Source organism: Panthera uncia, chromosome A2 (genome assembly GCF_023721935.1).
Source record: "Panthera uncia isolate 11264 chromosome A2, Puncia_PCG_1.0, whole genome shotgun sequence".
In the NCBI taxonomy this organism is placed as follows: domain Eukaryota; kingdom Metazoa; phylum Chordata; class Mammalia; order Carnivora; family Felidae; genus Panthera; species Panthera uncia.
The window spans coordinates 117,380,763-117,403,684 of record NC_064816.1 but is presented as its reverse complement, the minus strand read 5'-3'; the positions used below and the strand labels follow the sequence as shown (position 1 = coordinate 117,403,684).

The 22,922-nt window shown below is 46.7% G+C and overlaps 1 protein-coding gene across 1 annotated transcript in view; it reads right to left on the bottom strand.

The window, feature by feature from the left end:
• MINDY4 (MINDY lysine 48 deubiquitinase 4) overlaps positions 1–22,922 on the bottom strand; it is a 100,020-nt gene that overhangs the window by 39,816 nt on the left and 37,282 nt on the right. Inside the window, exons 6-9 of the mRNA XM_049641655.1 lie at positions 10,099–10,157; positions 4,997–5,103; positions 2,392–2,508; positions 1,079–1,167 (exon numbers count right to left, since the gene is read on the bottom strand). Of these exons, the coding sequence (XP_049497612.1) occupies positions 1,079–1,167; positions 2,392–2,508; positions 4,997–5,103; positions 10,099–10,157 (372 nt within the window). The remainder of the gene's footprint in view (positions 1–1,078; positions 1,168–2,391; positions 2,509–4,996; positions 5,104–10,098; positions 10,158–22,922) is intronic.

The following is a 22,922-nucleotide window of genomic DNA, read 5'->3' as shown; positions in this document are numbered from 1 at the left end:
TACGTACATCAAAGAACAAGCCCCTTTAATTAAAATTCGGGAACTGGCAAAACTAAGCTGTGATTTTAGAATTTGTTTAATCTCAACTTTTGGGAAGAGAATGGGGGTATCTACTAGGCAGGACTCTTCTGGGGTGCTGGAAGTAATTTTCTTTTGTGATCTGCATGAGAGGTTCATGAGTGTGGGATTTTGCAATAATTCATTGAGCAGAACACGTCTGAGCTGTGCATGTTTTTGACATGTGCACTTTACTGCATGCATGTTATATTTCAACTAAAAGAAGAAAGAGACGCACCAGTTCTGTAGGTCTGAGGGGAACTCAGAACAAGCTAGTAACTGGGCACACAGAGAGACAAAAGTAAGACGACAGTCTCCTCGAATCGGCCATCTAGCCCCAGCCCTGGCCAGCACCTTGCCAATCCCTCCATCTTAGCCCTGACCACGCTATAGAATGAGGGTTTTCTATCCATCCATCCCTCACAGAGCATTCTGGAGCATAGAGAGTGCATCTATCCCTGTCTGTATCACTTGTGCCTGCACAGAGATGTTCCAGAAAAGTCTGTTGAGTGAGAGAGAAAATGAGAATGAGGGGGGGTCCATGTGCAAACACTTAAAGCGTGAGGTAGAAAACAAACGGCCAGAGGGAGTGGAAGCAATGTGCCGCGGGGCTGGCTGGAATGTGTGGTAATGGCTGTTGGCAGAGGTGAGGTAACATGGGGTAACATGAGGTAACTGAGACCTGGGCTCAGTCAAGGGGTCAGCGGGTCGATGTGGGTGTGGATGGGAGCTGGGCAGCTACCGCGCTCAACTGCTGAGGAGGGGGGTGGCCTTAGTTTCGATGCCATTCCAGCAGCTGCTTCCCACGTGGAATGGGACTTAACGACCCTCCCTTCTTTTAGAGGCAAGTGCACACAGGTCATTTCAACTGGTCAGCACTGGACCTGCTAGCCGGTCGCCATTTCCCTTTTCAGAAGACGGGAAATATCAGGGAACACACATGCTTCCTTGCTTGTTTTTTCTGGACACTGAGGAGAGGCCTTGGGAAAAGAAGATATTGCTATTATGAGCACTGACTTACCGAACGCAGTCAGCTTTGCTATCTCCTTCAAACAGGAGTTTTTGTAGGACACAGCCTTGGACAGCTGCCAGAACCCCACAGGGACCCCCCTGCAAAGAAGGACACACATTAGTACCAGTGAGGACTGACCAGGGCAAACCTGGCTGTTCCTCCAGAACCAGCCTGCTCCCACCAGTTCCTGCCCCTCCAACACGGGCCTTTGATGTGCTGAGTACTTCTGCAAAGCACTGAGCCTAGTCACAGAGAGGGGGTGACAAAGGCCACGGTGCCCAGCACTGGAAGGAGAGCAAGTCTGCAATGTCTCATGGGAAGAAAACAGGCCTTCACTACCAGTCAGGTGTAAAACCAGGTTCATCACCATAGGTTCCCAGTCATCCAGAGAAATGCTTCCATGTCCACAGGCTGAGGGTGTCAACAGTTTACTCAGCTTCGAGGCCCATCCTAACGGCCTCCGCCTCCAGGAAGTCTCCCCTGATCACCTCAGTACCCCCTGCAGCAGCCTCTGCTTATGTGAGCAATCTTTTGCCCAGGTGTGGCCTGCCTCAGCACCCATTATGTGTGTCTCTATTGCCCCCCCACCCCACGTTAGAGGAAGAAGGCTCCCTGAGGGGTTCATTTCTATAGGCATCAACAAGGACAAGGAATATCAGAGTAGCAGATGTGGGTGCCCTTGAGCTGGGGGTGCAAAATGAGCTGAGCTTGGCCACACTAGGGACAAAGGCTAATGGTCTTGGGGTTCTTCCTCGGGCAGTGTGGGGCAGGGGAGCTTCCTGGGATTTGAGAAATGGAACCTCGTTGGGCTGCTGGATTTAGAGTATCTTCTGGCCCTTAAAGTGTGTAACTTGGGAAATGTGTACACACCGGGTCCAAATCCTGCTCCCGTCTACCTACACTTCCCTGTCTTGAAAACACCTCCTCCTCACACACTTCTTCTCGAAGCCTCTCCTTTATTCAGGCTGCCTCCTGCCTCAAGTGTCCTCTCTCCAGCCCTGCTTGCAAAACCATTTCCCAATACTCTGCCTGTGGACCCACTCTGATGCCCCCAACAAACACAGAGCCTCCTTCTGCTCCTCTCAGAGAAGATTCTGGACACTGAGGAGAAGTCTTCATAGAGTAAGGGTCACACTCCCCAGCTCTTGCTCTGCCAGCCACACATGAAATTCCAGCACTGGGTGACAACCTGGCAAACACAGGGCTAGTTGGCACTGAAGAGCTCAGGAAATGCTCGCAGGACTTACCAAACTGGGGGACATCCTGCCCCTGTCTGTGATGGGCCCACAGAAATGTCCCTGGGAAACTTAAAAGCAACCTGCCTTGTTCTGCACGATGCCGTATTTTAACGAGGCTTTGTCATTAAAGGAAAAACTCTGAAGTTTCCATTCCTCATTGAAACAGCAAAAACTGGAACCAAACAGAAGGGCCTTTATGTCCTGTCAAAAGAAGAGAGAGTTTCGTCAGTTGTCTTAAAAGCAAACAATAACACACTGCGCGGTCTACGGATTCCCACAGGAGCTGGTCTTGCATTCTAGCAGGGCATCCCGTTTTCCAGCAGGGTTATTTATTTTCTTTTTCTTTTGCAAACTCATTATTATCTGAGAAAAGAGAAAAGTCGATCCTGAGGGTCTCATCTCTGGAACGTCCATAAACCAAACCAGCCTGTGCTGACCTGGGCCCAAGTCTTGGTAGGTTCTTTAGGGGAAACTGAAACAGAAACTTTTAGTTTTAGTAGGGATCTTGGAGGTTCTTGGCTGTACACGGTAACCACCTGTGGAGTGTTTAACCATCCTGATGCTCAGGCCACAGGCCAGGCCAACTAAATCAGAACGCTTGGGTGTCAGACTCCAGTATCTATGATTTTAAATGCTCTCCAGACAATTCCAATGTGCAGCTACATTTGAGAACTGGTGCTGACAGACAGGCTTAGCAAACTACGTCCCACAGGCCAAACTTGGCCCCACACATGTTCTGTGGATAAAGTTTTATTGAAATACAGTAACACCCATTTGCTTACATATGTTGGCATTTGCTTCTATGCTGGCTTTTACGTTACGATGGCAGAGTTGAGTGGTTGTGACAGAGAGCCAAAAATAAACGATCTGGCCCTTTTTGGAAACAGTTTGCCAGCCCCTGCTCTTATACTCTTACTACAGGGAAGAATCTCCTCTACAACATCACCCACAAGTGGTCCCCCATGAACTCAGCATGAATTCCAACAACCCAGGGAGGGGTTCCCACCCCCTCCCAAGGCAGCCCTTCCATTTTTCCACAGCTCTGTCTTCCCCAAACTTCTAGATGACACTGATCTCACAGTTCATCTCCCATAAACCAAAGCCCCACCCTCCAGAGCCCCCAAAAGTGCCAACCCCTCCACCTGACCAGCCCTGGAAGGCAGAGCCTCTCCCTGGATACCCCCTCCTTATGCCAGCTCCCTCCTCTCTCTCCACCATGGTTTTACACCCAAGGTCTCTGAAGGGCCAACTCATGGGTTCTGTTGCCACCTCTCCAGGTCAGATCTTTCTTATAGATTCAGATTATTTCCTTCTAGAATCGGTTCTCTTTTGCTTTTCATTAAGAAAATCTCAGTGACAGAAGCATTTGTCAACATGTCGGCCCATCAACATGGGCTGGCGGCACACAGGAGAGAAGCCTGGGCGAATTCATCTATCAGGGTTTGCTTTTCCTTCTTGTGCCAAAAACAATCATCCGTGTATTTGAACTGAGTTTTTTGAGAGCCTAGAAACTATAGGGACTTGAGTTTTCTGACTGAAGCCCATGTCTGTTCTCTTAATCACAGAACGACAGCCCCCAGCTAGGCACAGCATGGTCACCAGGTCACAGAGTTAACAGCCTGGAAACCTGGGTGCTATGGATGCCATGTGTCCTGAGCCCTCCTTTTCTCTGGGTGGGCCTTAGTTTTTCCAGCTGCTTTTGGAGATGCTACTGCTGGGTGGTCTGAAGTTAGGGGCCTCTAGGGCCCTTCCCAAAATAGGAGTGTTGTGTTCACAGCAAACAATCACAGCCTCATGGCTACAGATAGCCAGAGCACTTTTCCCAGGCTTGGGGCCATGTAAAAGTGTCCGACCCCCCAACACACACACCCATGCCCTCCATGGTTTGAAAGAAGGAAAGAAAAGGGAAGAGAGGAAGGGGAAGGGGAAAAAAAAAAACCTCTAGAAAAATCTTTGACTTTTTTATCTGTGTGCTGAGTAAATAGGGGGTCAGCTGTGTCCCCAGACATTTTAGCTTTTCCTCCTGGATCCTGGCTGAAAAGCCAGTGGGATAGTGTAAGAGCAGCATTCCATCCCACAGGAACCACCGGCCAAGGGGAGGGGTAAGGCCATCTGGCAGCTGAGATGGTGAGGAATCCAGGGCATCCCTGCAGAGGAGGCCAATAAGGCCAGGAACCTGCCCCTTAAGTCCTCTCAAGTCCCTCCAGGAGGCCACTGGTGTGAACCCAGTGGTGCTGAGGAATTGTTAAAACCCTCCTGTCCTTCCCTCACTGCAAGCCCAGCCTAAGCCCAGCATGGGGGACGAGCGCTAAAACAGAGCCGCTCTAATGAGGACAATTCTCCCAGTGCCGTCACAAGTCTGGAGTGGCCCACTGCAGATGTGCAGAAGCGGCTCCGGGCCAAAAGAAGCACGAGACCCTGGAATGTTTGAGTGGGAGGAGGCTGTACCCACACTTCTTCCTGGAGAAGACCACACCCCCATTTTCCTGACTCTCAGTTCAGGTTCTTCTATACCACGCCCGAATTTCCACTTGAACAACGACTGAGACATAAGATGGTTGGGGTCAGGGGGATCATAACCACCTCACCCACACCAGTTCACATCAAAACAGCTTCAATTCACACCACACCAATTCACACCAATTCAAATCAAGACGTATGAACGCGCACTTTCAAGTTGACAACGCACCTTGGCCACTGAGAGGTCGATTGGCTTTGACACTATCTGCAGCTTGAGCATGGATGGGACTGGAGACAGGATGACTTCTTCCCTTACCAATTCATCCTCCACATCCTCTGAAAGAAAACCAGGGCATGTGAGCTCCTTGTTATGACCCACGGGGAACAGAATCAGAAATAACACCGCATGGATGAGTTTGAAGGAAGGGAGGGCTTCCCCACCCTCCACCTGCCTCTCCCCCTTGGGGCTCCCAGGCCTTCACAAGAAGGAAAAAAGACAGAGTAAGGGCCCTGGTTCCTTGTCGCAGTCCCATGCTGGTCCATGGCACAAGGATGCCGGCGGGCACAAGGTGGTTACCGGTCCACTAGAAAGCTCTGCCTGTGGACACGCAGTGAGACAGGAGCCTGGGGCCGAAGCCATGGAGTCAGGCCCAGAAGAGCCTCACTCAGACACATTTCTTACAAAAGGTAGGCATGGCAAACAAACCTGTGCCTGAGGACAAACATGAAGAGGGCAGAATTAGGGGGGAAAAACGCCATTGTTCCTGATAAAATAACAACAGATTATCACTGTCACAGCTTTCACTTACCAGCCACTTGTGTTTTAATGCCTAGGTCCCATAACAGCCCAGGACAAGGTAATTATTGTCACCCCTACTTGCAGATGCAAAACTGAGGCTTAAAGAAGTGAAATGACTGGCCTGACATCACACAGATGGAAAAGAGACATGATAAAACCCAGGCCAGCTCCTGATCGTTCTGTCTTCCTGCCAACCAGACCTCCCTGGACCTCCAGCTGGAAGGGCCACTAAGTCACCTGCCACTCACAGTCGTCTTACAGCTGAGGTGACGGAGGCCCAGAGAGGGTCCCAGCATGGGTCTCCCAGCCGGGCCTCCCTCTCAAGATTGTACCCACAGCCGTAGCATTTACCAGAACACTCAGAGGAAGGACCCAAGTGTAAACAATCCAAGGTAATAATGCTGGCAAAACTGAGCAGACCAGTCTCCAGAGAGCCTGTTGAACCATCCCTGCCTCCCATTTTCCTGAGACTAAATGATTATTTAAAAAGTACACCACACTACATAGAAATCAACATTATCTCCTATAATTCTGTATATCTAGGACTATAGAAATGTCATTGTCCCTGCCCCACTTCTTCTGGAGAGGCTATCCAAAGGCCAACACCCCAGGACACATGTTTTATATCCCATTCTACAGGCTCCTTTTCTTCCCTTGGGGAGGAACAGGCACAGCAGCACAAGACCAGCTCCCAGAGTCCCAGTCCACTGAAAAGGAGACCCTCCCACCTTTAGGCTGAAAACAAAAATTAAAAATAAGCCTGGAATTTAAATGAGAATCTGAATTTAAATGTAAACTCTTCTTAGTTAGGGTCTCTGAAAAAGCCACCCTGTGACCATGGTCTTATAAAAGCACCCTGAAATAATGACGAGATGTTCACTTAGCAACATGCATGGGTCTTAAAAACAGGGTGCTGGGTAGAGAAGGCAAGAACACAAATAAGATATATATATACACACACACACACACACACACACACACACATATATACACACACATATATATAACACAATATGATTTACATCCATTACAAATATATGCACACAAACACTACGCATTTTGCAAGAATATACACACGAAAACAGATACCAACTAAATACACGAGAATGACTGCTTGAGGAGAGGAGGGTCATGGGAGGGTGGGGGTGGGGCTAAAAAATGAAGGAAAGGCAGGAGAGAGAGGAGAGAAAGCGAGGGAGGGAAGGAAAGAAGGATGAAGGGAGGAAAGGGAGGGAGGTCAAGGGGAAGGCTTTGCAAAGATCAATACTGAGAATGTTCCCTGAAGGAATAGAGATGTGTGATTAATTCAACCCTGGGCAGCTGAGGCCCAAAACAGAGTAGGGGAGAGTAACCTGAGTGATTCCACCAAGCCCTGAAGGGCTCCTTGCAATCACTCAGGCCAGATTGTTTCCTGGAGGCATAGAAGGGGCAGTATTTAAGCCTATTTGGAGGCTTCTGTTTAGTCTGAGGTTGTCCGGAAGGGAGCCCGAGCCCGAAACGTGCCTGCTCAGGGCTCCATGAAGTAAATCTGAGGATGAAAGTTGGGGGCCCAGATTGGGTGGAGCCCCTAAAAGGAGGCAGCCTCCCTTGGCTTCTGCCAGGAGGAAGTTGGCCCCTGTGCAGGGATTTGGTTCAGGACCACATAGCAGGCCTCAGGCCCAGATGTGGTGGGACCGCCATGCAAAGGAAAAACAAAGCAGTCCAGAATGACATGTTGGCCAAGCAGACAAAACCATCTGCAAATGCCGGTGGTTTAAGAATGCTATTTTTAAGGCCCTGGTATAAGTGTCTGGTTGAAAGAAGCAAGGGAGCTTGCTTCCCATACCACTTTATTTACCCTTTGGAGGAAAACGTATATATGTGGTAATACATAATAAAGGTCCATATACCTCTTTTTCCAGGTACCCTAATCAGTATTTCCCGCTGACTACAGATATCTTCTCCTGGAAGTGCCCCACCACCCCAGACTCCAGAATCTCAGCACGGCACCCCTCCAGGCTTCGGTTTTGATAACAGACTCCATCTCCCCAGTCCTCCTCCAGGGACTCAGTCTGAGACCTTAGCCCTCTCTCCCACATCATGATGATCTAGCCTCCCGATCATTCTGCCTCCAGGATGTCTCATACCTCACCCCCGCCTTTTTCCCCTCCGCTGTTACAGGAATATGTCATTCTTTTTCTATCTGTTCATTAAGCACTTCATTGAGCATCCATGAGGTGCCAGGAATTATGTGGGAGAGTGGAGGTCCAGGATGAGTAAAGCATAACCCCTGCCTTCAAGGAGCACACTGCCTGGGGGCGGGGGGCAGGGGAGGCGAGAAGCCCAAACAAGTAATGGAACATGAGTTCCACTTAAAATAGGGACAGTGCGAGGGTTTTAAGAGCAGAAGAGAAGAGGTAAATAGCTCTTCCTTAAAGAGTCAGAGAAGCTTTCCATAAGAGCTAAATATTTGAGCAGGGTCTTGAAATACCCAGAGGATTTCACCAGATAGAACAGGGGCCCAATCACATCTTTTCTTGACTATTCCAAGAACCCCCTCCCTGGTCTTCCAATATCCAGGCTCTTACTCCTAAAATCTATCCTACGCACGTATCCAGAGATAGCCCCAAAGCCACAGCCCTGCATACATTACTGCCCCCACACAGAATTTTCAAGTGCTCTTTACTGGCTAATGATTTATGGTCAAGCTCATTAGCACAGCACTCAAATCATCCCCACTCTTCCACAACTTTGTTCCCAGCCTCATCTCCCCCTGACCCTACAACTTCCCCTCCAGGCCACTCACCTCAAGCCAATCACTCCCTCACCCTGCAGGCCTTGCATGTAAGGTCTGTTGCACATCTCTACTTGGCGAGACCTTGCTCAACATCCAAAGCCCCGTCTAAATACCACCTCATTATGCAAACCTCTGGAACCCACCACAGAACTCAGCTTATACGTGTCTAGAAGCAGTGATGAACTGCTGATCATCTGCTTTATATGTTGCTGTCAGAGGACACCTCTCTTCCTTTGTCCCACCCAACCTGGCCCTCCAAGAAAGCAAGCCCACTTTTTATTCACCTCAATCTGCTCAGCCTCATCTATGCCCTGACATATAACTGCTAACAAGTCTGTGGAACTGCAGCAAAGGAAAATGAATCAGGGTGGAGAAGAAAATGCCATTCCTCTAACCAAATTTTGTTCCTTTCTCCTCTTCACCCCAAAACTTCTGTCCCTTTCCCTTGGTGACTGCGTTCCATGATCTCTTACCTTCTATTTCTTTCTCCTTTTCTAAATCATTAGCTGAGCCACTAGCAAAGAGGGGTCTGCCTCCCTCTGGAAAACACACACACACACACACACACACACACACACTTCAAACAACTGAGTTCTGAGAGAATTGCTAAAAGCCTTCCTTCCAGTAGAAGCCCTTTGGGTTCTGAAGGCCAGGAAGTGCTTCGTTTTATGTCCAAACAGGAGTGGCTTTCACTGGAAAATCTTCAAGTGCAGTGCTTTACAGAAACGCTTCAGATGCCAGCATTTGCTGGCTCCGGACCTCATTCTGCATCGCCGTGGGCAGAACTGCCCCTTCCCGGGCTGGCCAAGTGATCCCCACCAGCCATTTCTGATGATTAAAACTCGAAGGAATTGTTACCTCTGACGCGAGCTGAGCAGAATAAATAAACCCCTGCCTCATCATTCCGAGAGGCCCCTGCCTTTCAACTTCATCAAAGCAAACTGTCAGACTGCACGTCGCACACAAGTAACTTCTAAAGAGAGCACTGCTTTCTTCCTTTACTTTAAAAGGAGTGCTTAAAAGGAGAGGAAAGAGGAAAAGTCACTGAACGGCTGTCGTCTGCCAAGATGGCCAAACAGGTAAATCGCTGGCTTTCGGGAGAAGAGCAAATGTCAACAGCACTCAAGCCTCATCCTTTCGTGCCTGGTCACTGGTTCGCCATCGTCCATTCTACTGCTGCTTTGCCAAGCCCTGCAAACACATCGGTCTTCGGGCAGTGGAGAATTACACAAAGGCGAACAAAAGATTGCTTCCAAACTAAAGAGTGGGTGGACACATTCTCTACCTTGATCTGAGACAGCAGTTACATGGGTGTACACATATGTGCAAATGCACTTAAGATGTATGTACTATGCACTTCACTGTATTTTATGCCTCAATACTACATTGATAAAAGTTTTTAAAGGATGGTCTCCCCCAGGCAAAGCTGTCGTCTAGAGACCTTTGTAGGTTCTGAATAGTCCTAAAAGAACCTCCAAATGCAAAAAAGGCTCCTCTGCATCCCACCCACCCCCCCAGCCCCGTGTGGGTCCAGAAATGCCCAGACTTCTTATAAGGATTTCTCCAGGACAGAAAGACAGAAAGCAGAAGAAGACAGCAACCCAAAAGAGAGAAGCCCGCTCTACTCACTGGGCCAGCCTCTCCTTCCTGAGATCAGGTGGGAGGAAAGGAGTCCCCACCCACTGCCTCCCAGACGGAGCAAATGAAGACCACTGGATCCTGATGGGCACAGCATACAGGCATCAGCTGCACTTACCAAGCTGCAAAACGCTCAGCTCCCCATCAGCCTTGCTGGACACTGGCAATTGATTTTTCCTAGAAAAAAAGAAAATGTCAATGTACCAGAGGAAAATATAAACAGCAGAGAAGAATGCAGGGAGCACTGGCTGGGGGTTCAGGAGATGGGTTCTCTCTAGCCCTGGCCCTGCCCCTCATATGTGCCTTGCCCCAGTCACTCTCCCTTCTCTGAGCCACAGGTTCCATATTGGATGGGACCAAATTGCCTCCAAAAGTGCCTTTCAATTCTGTATTCTCACACACACACACCAGCCAATACAGGATGATAAACCCTGTAGTTTGACACTTGCCAAGAACCAAAATGCAAGCGTATCTTGCTGATGTCATTATGATACTGCTAGAAAACACACACACCCACCCACCCACACACACACACACACACACACACACACACACGCACACACACACACACAAGTTCTTGTAATCACTGCCCAGATTTTTTTCATCTCATTCTATTTTCTTTTTTGTTTATTTCCTTTCTCCCAGCTTTTTTGTAAAGCTATCAGCTACCATTTATAAGAAACCTCTAAAGTGCACCAAAAACCTATTCTGTGATTCTGATTTGTAAGTTCAGGTATGTACATGTGGAGCTTTCTAAAAACGGCCCACCTGTATTTTAGCTCTCTTTAGATATTTTTCCCCCTCCAGCATGCATCGATTTGTACTAGAGTAAAATCTTTTCTTTTAAAGAATGTATTAAAAATAACAATATTACATCACTCTCTGAAAACCCATTCACTACGTTAAAATGACAGCTCTTTTGAACGTGGAATTGAAATATATTTTCCTCCAACATCCTTGCAGGGTAAGATATGATTGAAGTAACAATCGTAATCTTGCCATGGTTCGTTCTATTGAATTGGCTTCCTCCTGAAGATGTATTGAAGGGGTGTGAGTGGAAGACCACGGAGGACTCACGGTACCAAATCTGTGAGCACGTACTGCTTTGGACTCTGGGTTTCTTTTTCTGGTTCCAGAACACAGAGCTCCTTTCCCCACCCTCCCAGGCAGCCCTAATCCTCCCCCCACTGGCTCAAGCCTATTTTCCTCAATTCAAAATGGCAAAATTCCTATGTCCCTACACGACCAGGATTCTGCGAGCATTCTCCTGGGGACTGATAAAAGAACAAGCTGGAAAGAGCATTTAAGGCCTGAAGGGGCAGTAGTAGGAGGTGACGGAGGAAGCAGTGCAGATGCTGTGTCAGAGCCCCTCTTCCCCAGCCTGCAGCAATGAGAAACAGCATGCTCATCAGAAGCTTCTGGAAGTGTACCTCTCACACCGCAACTGGCTATGCCACTGAAGGCTGAGGACCGGAGTCCCACCTTTATCTGTCCCTTCCATCACTCTTCCCTCCGGGGACTAAGGCAGAATGCCTCTCCCCTGCACCTCACTATCCGTTTCTGCAAAGTGACGACTGAGGCATGGTACTAAATGGCCCCTAACACCTGTCTTGAATCATTTCAAGCAGGGAACAGCAGGCACAAAGCCATCTCTGGACTACCCCGGAGAAAGTAACATCTCCCTTGTACCCTATCTCTGTTCTCTGCCTCTTCATCTGTCACCCGAATCATTGGAATGGCCTCCTCACGGGTTTCCTGACCCCCAGTGTGATGCCCCACCCCAGACCATCTTCACATGGGTGTCAAAGGCATCTTTCTAGAAAGCAAACCTGACCGTGCCACAGCCTGGCTGAAGTTCTTCCAGGGTTCCCCATCGTCACCACCAACAACAATATTTATAAAAATGACAGCAATCATAGCAGCAAACACTCTCCGACTCCTTTGACTGTTCTAGGCACTGTGCTGAGTGCTGTGCAAGCAACAAAAGCCATCTGCTCCTCAGGACGGCCTTATGAAGTAGCCATTGTGCTGAGCCTCAGAGAAGTCCAGTAATTTTCCCAGTTACACAGCAAGCAAGTGGCAGCACAGGAATTTGAACCCAGGCAATGACCCCAAAGACAAAGGCAGCAACCACCACACATACTGCTTCCTTAAAAAATAAAATCCAGGATGGAGTGTCTGGCTGGCTTAGTCAGCGGAGCCCACGACCCTTGATCTTGGGGTTGTGAGCTCAAGCTCCACACCGCGGGTAGAGGTTACTTAAAAATAAAAATAAATAAACAACATAAAACAAAACCCAGGCCCATTAGGGTGCCCTATGGGCTATCATGACCTGGCCACCTACCACTCCACCCTCTGCACCCTCACACTCCACGTGCATCTCCTGAATGCTGAGCCTCTCAGCCTCTGCCTCTATACCTTTTCATAAGCTCTTCCCTTCTGCTAGAATATACTTTGGCAAACTTATGCTAATCCCCTACAGCCCAAGTGGGATGCCACGTCTTTCTCAACTCCAAACGTGCGTTCCTTCATTTCTTCACCCTCTCATTCAGCAAACATGTGGCAGTTATCTGGCAGGCCAATCTCCCTGCCCAAAGGAGACCCGGGCATGCAAAAGGACAAGACATAAATTGCAATTTGACATGGTGTAGTGGGCTGGACAACAGGTCCCAAAGATATCCTGTGAATAGTGCCTTATATGGCAGAAAAGACTTTGCAGAGAGCATTTACATTGAGGATCTTGGGATGGGAGAGGGTATCCTGGATTACCCAAGTGGGAACGATGTAGAGGGAAGGAAGCAGAAAGAAATACGACCCGGAAGAGGAGGGGTGGTATCACACCAGAGGCAGAGGTTGGAGGGACGCGCTCTGAAGACGGAGGAAGGGCCACAAGTCAAGGACGTGGGTGGCCATGAGAAACTACAAAAGCAAAGAAACAGATTCTCCCCTGGTGTCTCCAGAAAGAACCAGCCCTGCCAACACCTTGACTTTAGCCCCAGTGGAACTGATGTCAGACCTTGATCCTCCAGAACTTAGTGCCATAATAATAAACTCATGTTGTTTTAAGCCACTAAGTTTGTGGGAATTCGTGACAGCAGCCACAGGAAATGAATACATACGGTAAGAGAAATAAACAAGGAGGGACGAAGGACCATGGATTTTCTGGGTCAGGTCTGTACCCCTCATGCCCAGCACCTGGTCAGGGCTCCATAAATGGGTGCTAAGTACCAGAGTGACCCTCACAGAAGTGAGGTGACTCACACAAGGTCACGCAACTTAGGAGTGCCCAAGCCAGCACTCAAACCCAGGTCGCTGGCTCCAAATGCTTTATTTTGTTCTTTCTTCTATCTCATGCTTCCTTCCCCTGTCCGGAACCCTCCATGGCTTCCCATGGCTCACAGGACAAAATTCAAACCTCCCAAGTGGTCCCCTTGGCTCCTGGGGGCAAAGCCTTGGAGGATGTGGGTGGCCAAGAGCCACGGTGAGAGGGTGGTGATGATTTTCCTGCCGCATAGGGTACAGCCAGGCCTCTCCGGGTCATGGGACTTCCACCCAGAGCGCCATCCATCAGCCGCAAAAGCCCAGCTCAGATGCTTTGTGCCCATTTCCCATAGATCTCATCACCAGAGGAGACTTCAATTATGCTCACACTCAGGGAATGTGTTTATTGTTCCTTTCATGTGTCCCTTTGTGGCATAAGCATTGCAAAGTTTAAAAGGTCAGTTTAAAAGCATGTTCTTGCCTTTGAGTGAAAAGCTATTATGCAAAACAATGACAAAAAGATAAATCAAGGAGTCAAAACACTTTTTCAAAATGTGATTGTGCAGATAACCCAGAGACATGTGTCAGAGTGTGCATCTAATAAATCCGCAGGAGCCGGGCTGTAGACACCCAGCTTGTCCGCTGTGTCTGAGGTCACCACTTCCTACCCAAGCTCCCTTTTGTGGCCCCGAGGGAGAAGCAAAGACCAGGGCACTGCAGGTGTTCAGGGCTACACGGGGCCAGGACTCAATCCCACATAAGTGAATCTTGGCTGGGTAGGAAGAGCTACTTGGAGACCTGAGTTCTCATCCCTTCTCTCCCAAACTCTGCATGCCCGCAGGCAAGTCATTTACCCTCTGTGGGCATCAAGTGCCTCATCTGTCCCTCAGGGGAAGCCTGAGCATGCTGGTCATTGCAGGACATGACCAGGTGCAGGGGCTCCAAGAAGCCTGAGGTGCCGGGTCACACTAGTTTTGAAGACACTCTACTGCCTCCTCAGTCCCACATTCTCAATATTTCACTAGCTCTTAACATAAAAAGAGACGAGGAGATGCTCCTTCCTGAATGTTTGGTACTGGACACATGGCTAAATAAGTTACGGAGTACAAAAGAAAGGTGTCCCATGAGAATAAAGATATTGACCACTTACTATATATTCTATTTGATGAAAACTCAGAACCCAGTGTGAACGGAGTCCAAATTGACCCCACTCACGCGGCACAGGAATCCAGAATAAATAACATAAAATTTTCCTGAGCCAGTGATATCCTAGCACACCTAACTAAAGCAATGTAAAATTATCTGGTGGGGCACTTCTACAAAGCAGGTCATACAAGATTCCCCAGGGGAGACAGATTTTTTTTTAAGCCCCACTGAAAATATGCTCAACACTAAAAACTGGTAAATATATGAGAAAATCATGCATCATAAGTGAAAGCCAGATGACACAGCCAATAGGACTCCCAAGAACTTGAGATGATAGAACAACAATCTAAAAGAGACTGTAATTAGAATAGGAAGACTTTTTAAAAAGGAATGGAAATCAGAGGCACCTAGCTGGCTCAGTCAGTAGAGCATGTGACTCTTGATGTCGGGGTTGTGAATTTGAGCCCCACACTGGGTATGGAGATTACTTAAAAATAAAATCTTTAAAAAAAAAAGAAAGAAAAAGGAATGGAAATTATAAGGAAAGACATAGACACTATACCAAAAGAATGAGCCATTTTGAAAAGTAAATACAATCATAGAAATAAAAAACTTATGGACATATAAGGATGGTAACAGATAACAACATATGAAATTTACATAGAAAATGCCATGAATCTGTGCTAGAGGAGGGAGTGAGGGAGGAAGACAGGGACAGGTCATGGACAGCTCTTCTCTGTACGACACCATCACCTAATAAATGTAAAAGTAATGAGAATATGATAAAAATTAGACAATCACCATTTTATAAACTCCTAATATGGGAAAAGATTATCAATGGATGGTAAAACCACTGGTTAAAAAGTTTTTGAGGAACAGGATAATCATCTAGTCTGAAAGTTACCGATTCCTCATTAATTGCAAAAGGGAAAATTTCCTTTATAATGATGGAGAGATTGGCAGGAACCACCTTAATGGAGTGATCCAATTTAGCATCAGCAGAAATCAAACAAGCTGACATTATGTGCTCCTGATATGATGTAATGGGAAATACACAACATCACATATGTATTGTCCTTGCCCAAAACGTGTTTAACATAAACCTAATAATGAAACAGACATTATCTAGAATGTGGTCATTCTGTAAGACAACAAGACTATACTCGTGAAAAACTAAGAATAGAAAGGAAATTGTTTGAGATTAAAAGAGACTAGAGAGACGTGACAGCCAAATGCAGGTAAACCTTGAATGGATCCTGGATTGAAACAACTAAAGCCTAAGAGAACACTTTGGAGCCATGTGGGGGAAATCTGATTATGGGCTTTATGTTAGCTGATGTTACAGAAATTTCTTGGGTGCCTTAATGGTACTGTGGTTAGGCAGTAGAACATTCTTGTCTTTAGGAAATGCAAGCTGTGATATTTAGGGATGAAATGCCACAATGTCTGGGTTTTACTTTCAAGGAAATCATCAAAAATGTATGGGTTACAAATATGCGGAGAGGGGAGAAGGGAGAGGGAGAAAAAAACAAATGCGACAAAGTCCTAGAATCACTTAATGTAGGTGAAGGTCGTATAAATGTTCATTTTTCCATTCTTTCAACTTTTCTATAGGTTAGATCTTCTTTAACATTGGGGGGAAACTTGGGGTAAGCTTAAACAGGAGATCAGATACAATGAAGAGATAAGAAATTACTAGGGGCCATCAGATGACATGATCTGGAATGCAACTCAATCCAAAGAGATCAAATATATGAAAGAGCAAAGAAGAGACATGGAGGGAAAAAAACTTTAATTCCAATGCCCATGTAAAAGGAGTTCCAGAAGGAAAAATAGAGGGAGTGTGAGAAAGGATAACTGCTAAGAACTTAGCAGACATAAACCTCACAGAAACCTAAGAAGCCTCAAATGGCACATGTGGAAATAAATATACTCCTAGAAATGTCATAGTGAAATGACCAGAATATTGACGACAATGAGAAAAATCTTAGCGGAAAGGCAGGCTATCTATAAACAAAAACTACTTTAATAAAAGACATCTTTAATATTCAAAATATTAAAGGTAAGGACAAAATGAAGACATTTTCAGAAAATCACTGAAAAAGTTTACCATCACAGACCTTCACTGAACAAACCACTCGTGGACTTACTTTAGCAAGAAGGAAAGTGAACCCAGAAGAAAAGAGCAGGAAGAAAGCAGTGGCGAGAAAAGAAATCCATAAACATGTAGATAAACCTAAATGAGAGCCGATGATAAAAAATTAATAACAATAGCACTAGTTAGGGGGTGGTTAAAAACAAAGGGATAACGTTAGACAACAATACACAGGAAACATGGGAACGGGAAATGAGCAACTGAAGCTTTCTAAAATCCTTGTATTTTTTGAGGGGGTAAAGAGATTGATTCAACTGAAACTTTAAGTCAATATGATAAAAAATATTTTAAGAGTTACTGCTAAAATAGTAAAAACATATTTATATAACTTCCAAATCAGAAAGCCCAAGAAGAAAAAATAACCACCACTTGATTCACAAGAAAGTGCCACTGTGGAAAACAGGTTGGCAGTTCTTCCAAAAAACTGAATATAGAATTACCACATGATAGACTTCTACTCCCAGGTATATACCCCAAAGAAGTGAACACAGAGACACATGTTCATAGCAGCACTATTCTCTATGGCCAAAAGGTAAAAACAACTCAAATGTCCACCAGTGGAAAAAAAAATGTCCACCAATGGATGAGTGGATAAACAAATTGTTGTGTACCCATGCAATGGAATATTATTTCACCCTAAAAAGGCATGAAGTACTGACACAGGCTACAACGTGGAGGAACCTCGAAAACATGATGCTAAGCAAAAGAAACCAGAGACAAAAGGTCACATACTGTATGATTCCATTTATGTGAAATATCGTAGATTGGGAGTTGCCAGGGGTGAGGGAATGGGGGCAGAAATGGGAAGAAACTGCTGAATAGGAAGAGATTTACTCTGAAGAGAAGAAAATGTTTTGGAACTAGACAGAGGTGATGATTACCCAACATTCTGAATGTACTAAATGCCACTGAATTGTTCGCTCAAAAATGGTTACTTTAAAAAAAAAGGAAAAGAAGAGGAAGAAAAAAGATTAAAAAAAAAAAAGCATGGCAGCATGAAAGTACAGAATACAAATGAATTCAAGTGTATCAGTAATTATAATAAAAGCAAACAAATTCAACGGGCCAGTTCAAAGAGACACTCAGACTTTTTTTTAAAATAGCAATATGCTGTTTTGTGTCACAAGGTACGTGACACAAAAGGTGAACCATAAAGCCTGGGGAAAAAAATAGATCACTTGTGGGCCAACCATTTAAAAGCTAACGTAACTGATGCTGTACCATCAGATTAAAAATAGACTTTGGAATAAAAAGCATTATTAGTGATAAACCTACAGAATAACAAAAGGAAATTCAACAGGAAATTCAATAACAAAAGGAATTCAACAGGAAAATTTAACCATTTTCAACCTCTATAAAATGGGTTAATTACAGTCCTACCTCAAGCGACTGTGGTGGCAATGAAACAGGCTAATCCATCAAGTACTGAGAAAAGTGCCCAACACAGAACTGCCACATGCTCGCAAACACAATGAAACCTCGATTCCAAACACCTAAACGTATAAATACAAGTGCAAAACTATGAAATAAAATAACAAACAACTGCATCAGCCATAAGTCTGAGGGAGATCTTGGCCGAGAAAGGATTGAAGTATATTTTAACATTAGACAGTCCAGGAGCACCTGGGTGGCTCAGTCGGTTAAGCATCCGACTTCAGCTCAGGTCATGATCTCATGGGTCTGTGTGTTCGAGCCCTGCATCAGCTCTGTGCTGACAGCTCAAAGCCTGGAGTCTGCTTCGGACTCTGTCTCCATCTCTCTCTCTCTACCCCTCCCACCCCTCTCTCTCTCAAAAATAAGTAAACATTAAAAAAAAAAAGAAAGAAAGAAAACCCAATAATGTAATTCACACCAACAGAGGGAAAAAATGGAAAACGATCTCAATAGATGCAGCAAAAACATTTGATTAAAAAAACTCATACATATTTTTAAAATAAAACCTAGCAAAGAGGCGCCTGGGTGGCTCAGTCAGTTGAGTGTCCAACTCTTGATTTCGGCTCAAGTCATGATCTCACGGTTCGTGGGATCGAGCCCCACGTCGGGCTCCGTGTTGAGTATAGAGCCTGCTAAAGATTCTCTCTCCCTCTCCCTCTTCCCCGCCCCCACTCAAAAAATAAATAAAGATAAACCTAGCCCAAAGGACAAGAAGGGTTTCGCTCTACTTGACATATATGTACTTCAACCCGACCAGACATCCTAACACTGAAGCCCTGGAAGCAGTAGCCAGCTGAGGATGTCACACCCCAAGGGACTCGAAGTCTCCCAGAGGTGCACCAGAGGCAGTGCAGCAAGACAAGCGAGACCGACGAGCTGGCAGGGGTTGCAGAGCCCAGGTTTGCCGACACAGGTTTAGCACCCTTGCTACTGCCCAACTCCCAGCAGCACCTCCTTTCAGGACTAGACGGTAATGAAGCAGAGAGCTATTCCACGGTCAGTGGACACAGAGGCACTGGACGGACAAGCCACAGGACCAGCTGGTGTCAGAGAAGATGCATCGCTTCAAGTTGTGATCGCCTCTGAGTCTCAGCTTCCCTTTTGCCAGAATCGTCTTTGGGAAGCTACGAGGGCCCTAACACCTAGTGATTCCGGACTTCGGCTCTCGGGACCCACCCCTTCCCCACCTGCAGACACTCCTTGGACACAGGAGGGGGTGGGGGTGGGAGGAGAGCAAGTCCTTAGGGGGCGCCCTCAGAGGAACAGCTGTGTTAGGTTCTTTTCCTCACAGTGACCTTCCACAGCCTGTGCTGAAATAAAGCCTCTCCTTAAGGACTGAACTTCGGAGGAGTAAGCCTTAATGAGCCAGATCCCTGAGGGCCAGCTGATTTAAAAAGAATTAAAAAAAAAAAAAAAATCAAAGCTCTCTATAGAAAAAAAAGACTCTTCACTTTCCTGCTCTCCAGTTCTCTTTGGCTTCCTACAGAGGCTCAGCCAAGCTCCCCCAGGTAAAGGTACAGAATCATGGTGACCTAGATTGGGAAGAAGCTTGGGGGTCACCCGGCATAACCTTGGTTTGATGGATGAGGAATCTGAACTCTGGGGAGAGGAAGGGAGCTCATCCAACGTCCCCACCGCCCAGATGCCCCCCGGGGGATCCATGTCCCAATCTTGAGAAGCCCTCTATCTCCCTGGGCAACCCAATGCACAGACACTTTTTAAATTAAGCCCTAAAGAACAGGAGGCCTCATGAAAGGTGGGGCTGTTGAGAAGTCACCCTGCGCAGGATCACAATGTTTAACCGATCTCAGTTTCATACCCTGCAGTTGCCAGTTCCCAAACTGTTGACCTTCACTATATAAAAGGAATTTTTTTTTTCTTTCCCCCCCCTCTTTTCTTTTTTCTTAAGGATGTGGAAAACTTGACTAGAATTGCCTGGTCTGACATTTCCTGTGAGAAAGCACTCTGCTTGGAATACTGTGAAAGCAATCTGCCTTAACAATTCAATCCAAATAAATTATCTTCCTGAAACTAGTGAAAAAAGTTAATTGGGAATTGGGCTGCATACCCAAGTCTCTCTCATCCGGGTCCATGATGACGAAGGTTGGACAAAGATAGGGATCGCCCGGTGAGGACAGATCTGGGGAAGGGGAGGGGGCACGGATGGCCCCGCATCCTCCTGGAAAAGCCATCTGCTCAGCCCGTCTAGCTGGAGAGAACACACGTACTCCAGCCTCCTGGACCATTGTTCTTTCGGGGTGACGATTTCTCAGCTTAACTATCTTTCCGTATGTGCCCTTCCCCACAGGCTTTGGCACACACCCTTGATGAGAAGTGTGCAGAGCCAGAGCAAGATCTGAAACCAAGTCCAACATTTATTTCTCTTTCCTTGAGTCAGGCCGGATTCTGGCACATTCCAGAAACAGAGAAGAAATTTACCCAGTTACCAAGACATCAGACTGGGAGGGTTCCTTCAAGGGCACACAATTCACAAAACAAAACTGTACTAGGTGTGACCTTCCCTCGTATTATTCTCCCCTTCTCCCAATTGGCACAAGGCCTTAGCATACAACTGGTGTTTAATGAATGCCCCCTCTGAAAGCTGACAAGTTCTCAGAGTTCACCTAGATACGGCTCTTCCATCTGGAAGGGCTGGAAGGGCCAATCCAGACCATCTAACATAATCCCGCAGCCCTGTCAGGGATAGGAGTAAGGTGGTGCAGAGCTTTTGCTAAGGACCCTGGCTAGTGGGCAAAGCCAGAAACAGGACTCTCATCTCAGTTCATTTTCATCTATCCCACGCTGGATATCGGAAGCACTGATTACACTTCCTTAAGACCCGAACGCATTAGGACAGGTTGACTGCTCTTCCCTTAAAGCCGCTCGCAGGGGCTTTGCAGCTCTCCCAATTGCTATCTCTTGCCCTTCTCACAGGCTACACTCTCCTGGGTGTGGCTGAGCTCAGTTCCACAAGGAGACTGGTGCCCAGAGGCAGACGTTGCCCAACAGGAAGCGAAAAAGTGGGTAGAGCTTGTGTTACACCAGGGAAAGAAAAATATCCTCTTGGAGGAAAGTGGTCTCTATGGAGTGGATCTCTGGAGCATGGCCAAATTCACTGAACTATTCATTCACCTGAGCTATGCAGTTCACCAAGCAGAATGCTGCTAGCCCACGATCTCCCTTGGTCTTGTCTCCTCCCCTCTGCCCACCAGCACATGGCTGCACAGCTCAGCCAAACCTAGCCACCATGAGATGTTGGGTGAGGCCAATGACCACGGCCAGAGCTAGAGATGTGACATGGTGCCTGGCTCACGCCACAAGGGCCCCGAGGTGTGAGCCCCAGACTGCACACCCAGCAACTGGGATCACAAGCCTGCCTCTGATTAGGTCTCCCGGCCTCAGAGTGAGGACCCAATGGCAAGGCTCTACCAGAGACAGAGACTAGCCCTGGCCCTCCCCTCCCCAAGGCTGGTATAAGAGCCCAGGATGGAAAGGATTGCCTCTACAACCTTGGCCCTGTCCCAGGGAGTCTATAAAGTCACACTTGGCATTATAAAGGGGAAGGTTCTGACATGCCGCCTGAAAGACATTACATAAGAGTTGCCGCTGGTTTCTACCGTGGATTGGAAAGCTGCGTGGAGATGTTTACTTAGCTGCTAGGGGCAGCTGCTTTGGGGCACTGTCCCTGCCCTGTTACTGTCCTAGTAAAAGCCAACACATCCAGGGAAGGAGCTGTCCCAATGACAGAGGTCGACTTTCTCCAAGTCTCATTAAACAGTGATTCCACTTGGGTTCCGTGTGGCTAAATATGTCAAAGAGTGGCCTAAAACAACTTCTGCGATGAAGTATTTCCATTTTGAACACACAAAACTCTCCCCTGCATAAGCAGTAATAAAAGAGCCATGAGTCACAAATCTGAAACAATGCTGTCTGGGTGCGTTAACTTCTTCTCAATTTTAAAATGGAGAAATTTGAAAAAATAAAATAAATTTTAAGACACATAAAAATAAAAGAGAGAAATTTGGGTTCATTTCCTTTTAGAAAACCTTTAGAGTAGGTTTACACTTAAATAATTCTTCTTGTTGGAGCTCATGTCTTCCCCCCAAGTGGTCCTAGATGGATATCACCTTCCCTAGGCTTCTATTTTCCTTCCTGTTACATTCTAAAGCTTCTAAATGTTCCATAGTTTTGTCCTTACGATAAACATGATTCATCTGGGCGTTCAGATCGACTTCACCAAGCCCTTTCAAAGCATAGTTTTTCATTTAATTCCCCCCAGAGGCCTATGTGGGAAGCGGCATTTTCACAAACGAGGACACTGAGGCCGAGAAAGTTGGAAGTTGTCTGACACAAACCAGTTCCTGACACACAGGTCCATGGTCAAGTGAGGAAAACAAGCGCCGATAGAGTGCATCTTTCACACAGCGTTCGTGTTAAACGCCAGAATTTTATTTCAAGATTATATCTACATTTAAATTTTACGAAATTGTTTTTAACATTCCCACTTGGCCAGAAAACAAAATAACAACAACACCACACTGAACAGCATGTGACTGGCGGTGACGTTAACGGGGCTTAAGCTCCACGGGCCCTCACCTACGCAGACCCCTTCCCAGAGGCCCAAGCAATGTGCTGGCGTGGCCTTCTATTTTTATCAAATTTGCAAAAATGAGATACTTTTATATTCTTCGTCTTAAAGAGGCTGCCAAAACAGTTTACGTTTCAGGCTCTCCACGCTTGGACCTGAACCAAGTTGGTCCCCCAGGGTTCTGTTCTCTGTTTCCAACTTTGTTTTTATGTTGCTGTCCTATGAACTCCCGGTGACCCACTGTACCAGATGTCTGACACCACAAGGACTCCTCCGACCCAGAGACCCTGTCATTGTCTTGGCCTCATTCATACTGAGGAAGGCCCAGCCAAGACTGGCTCTCAGAACATCTCTTTCT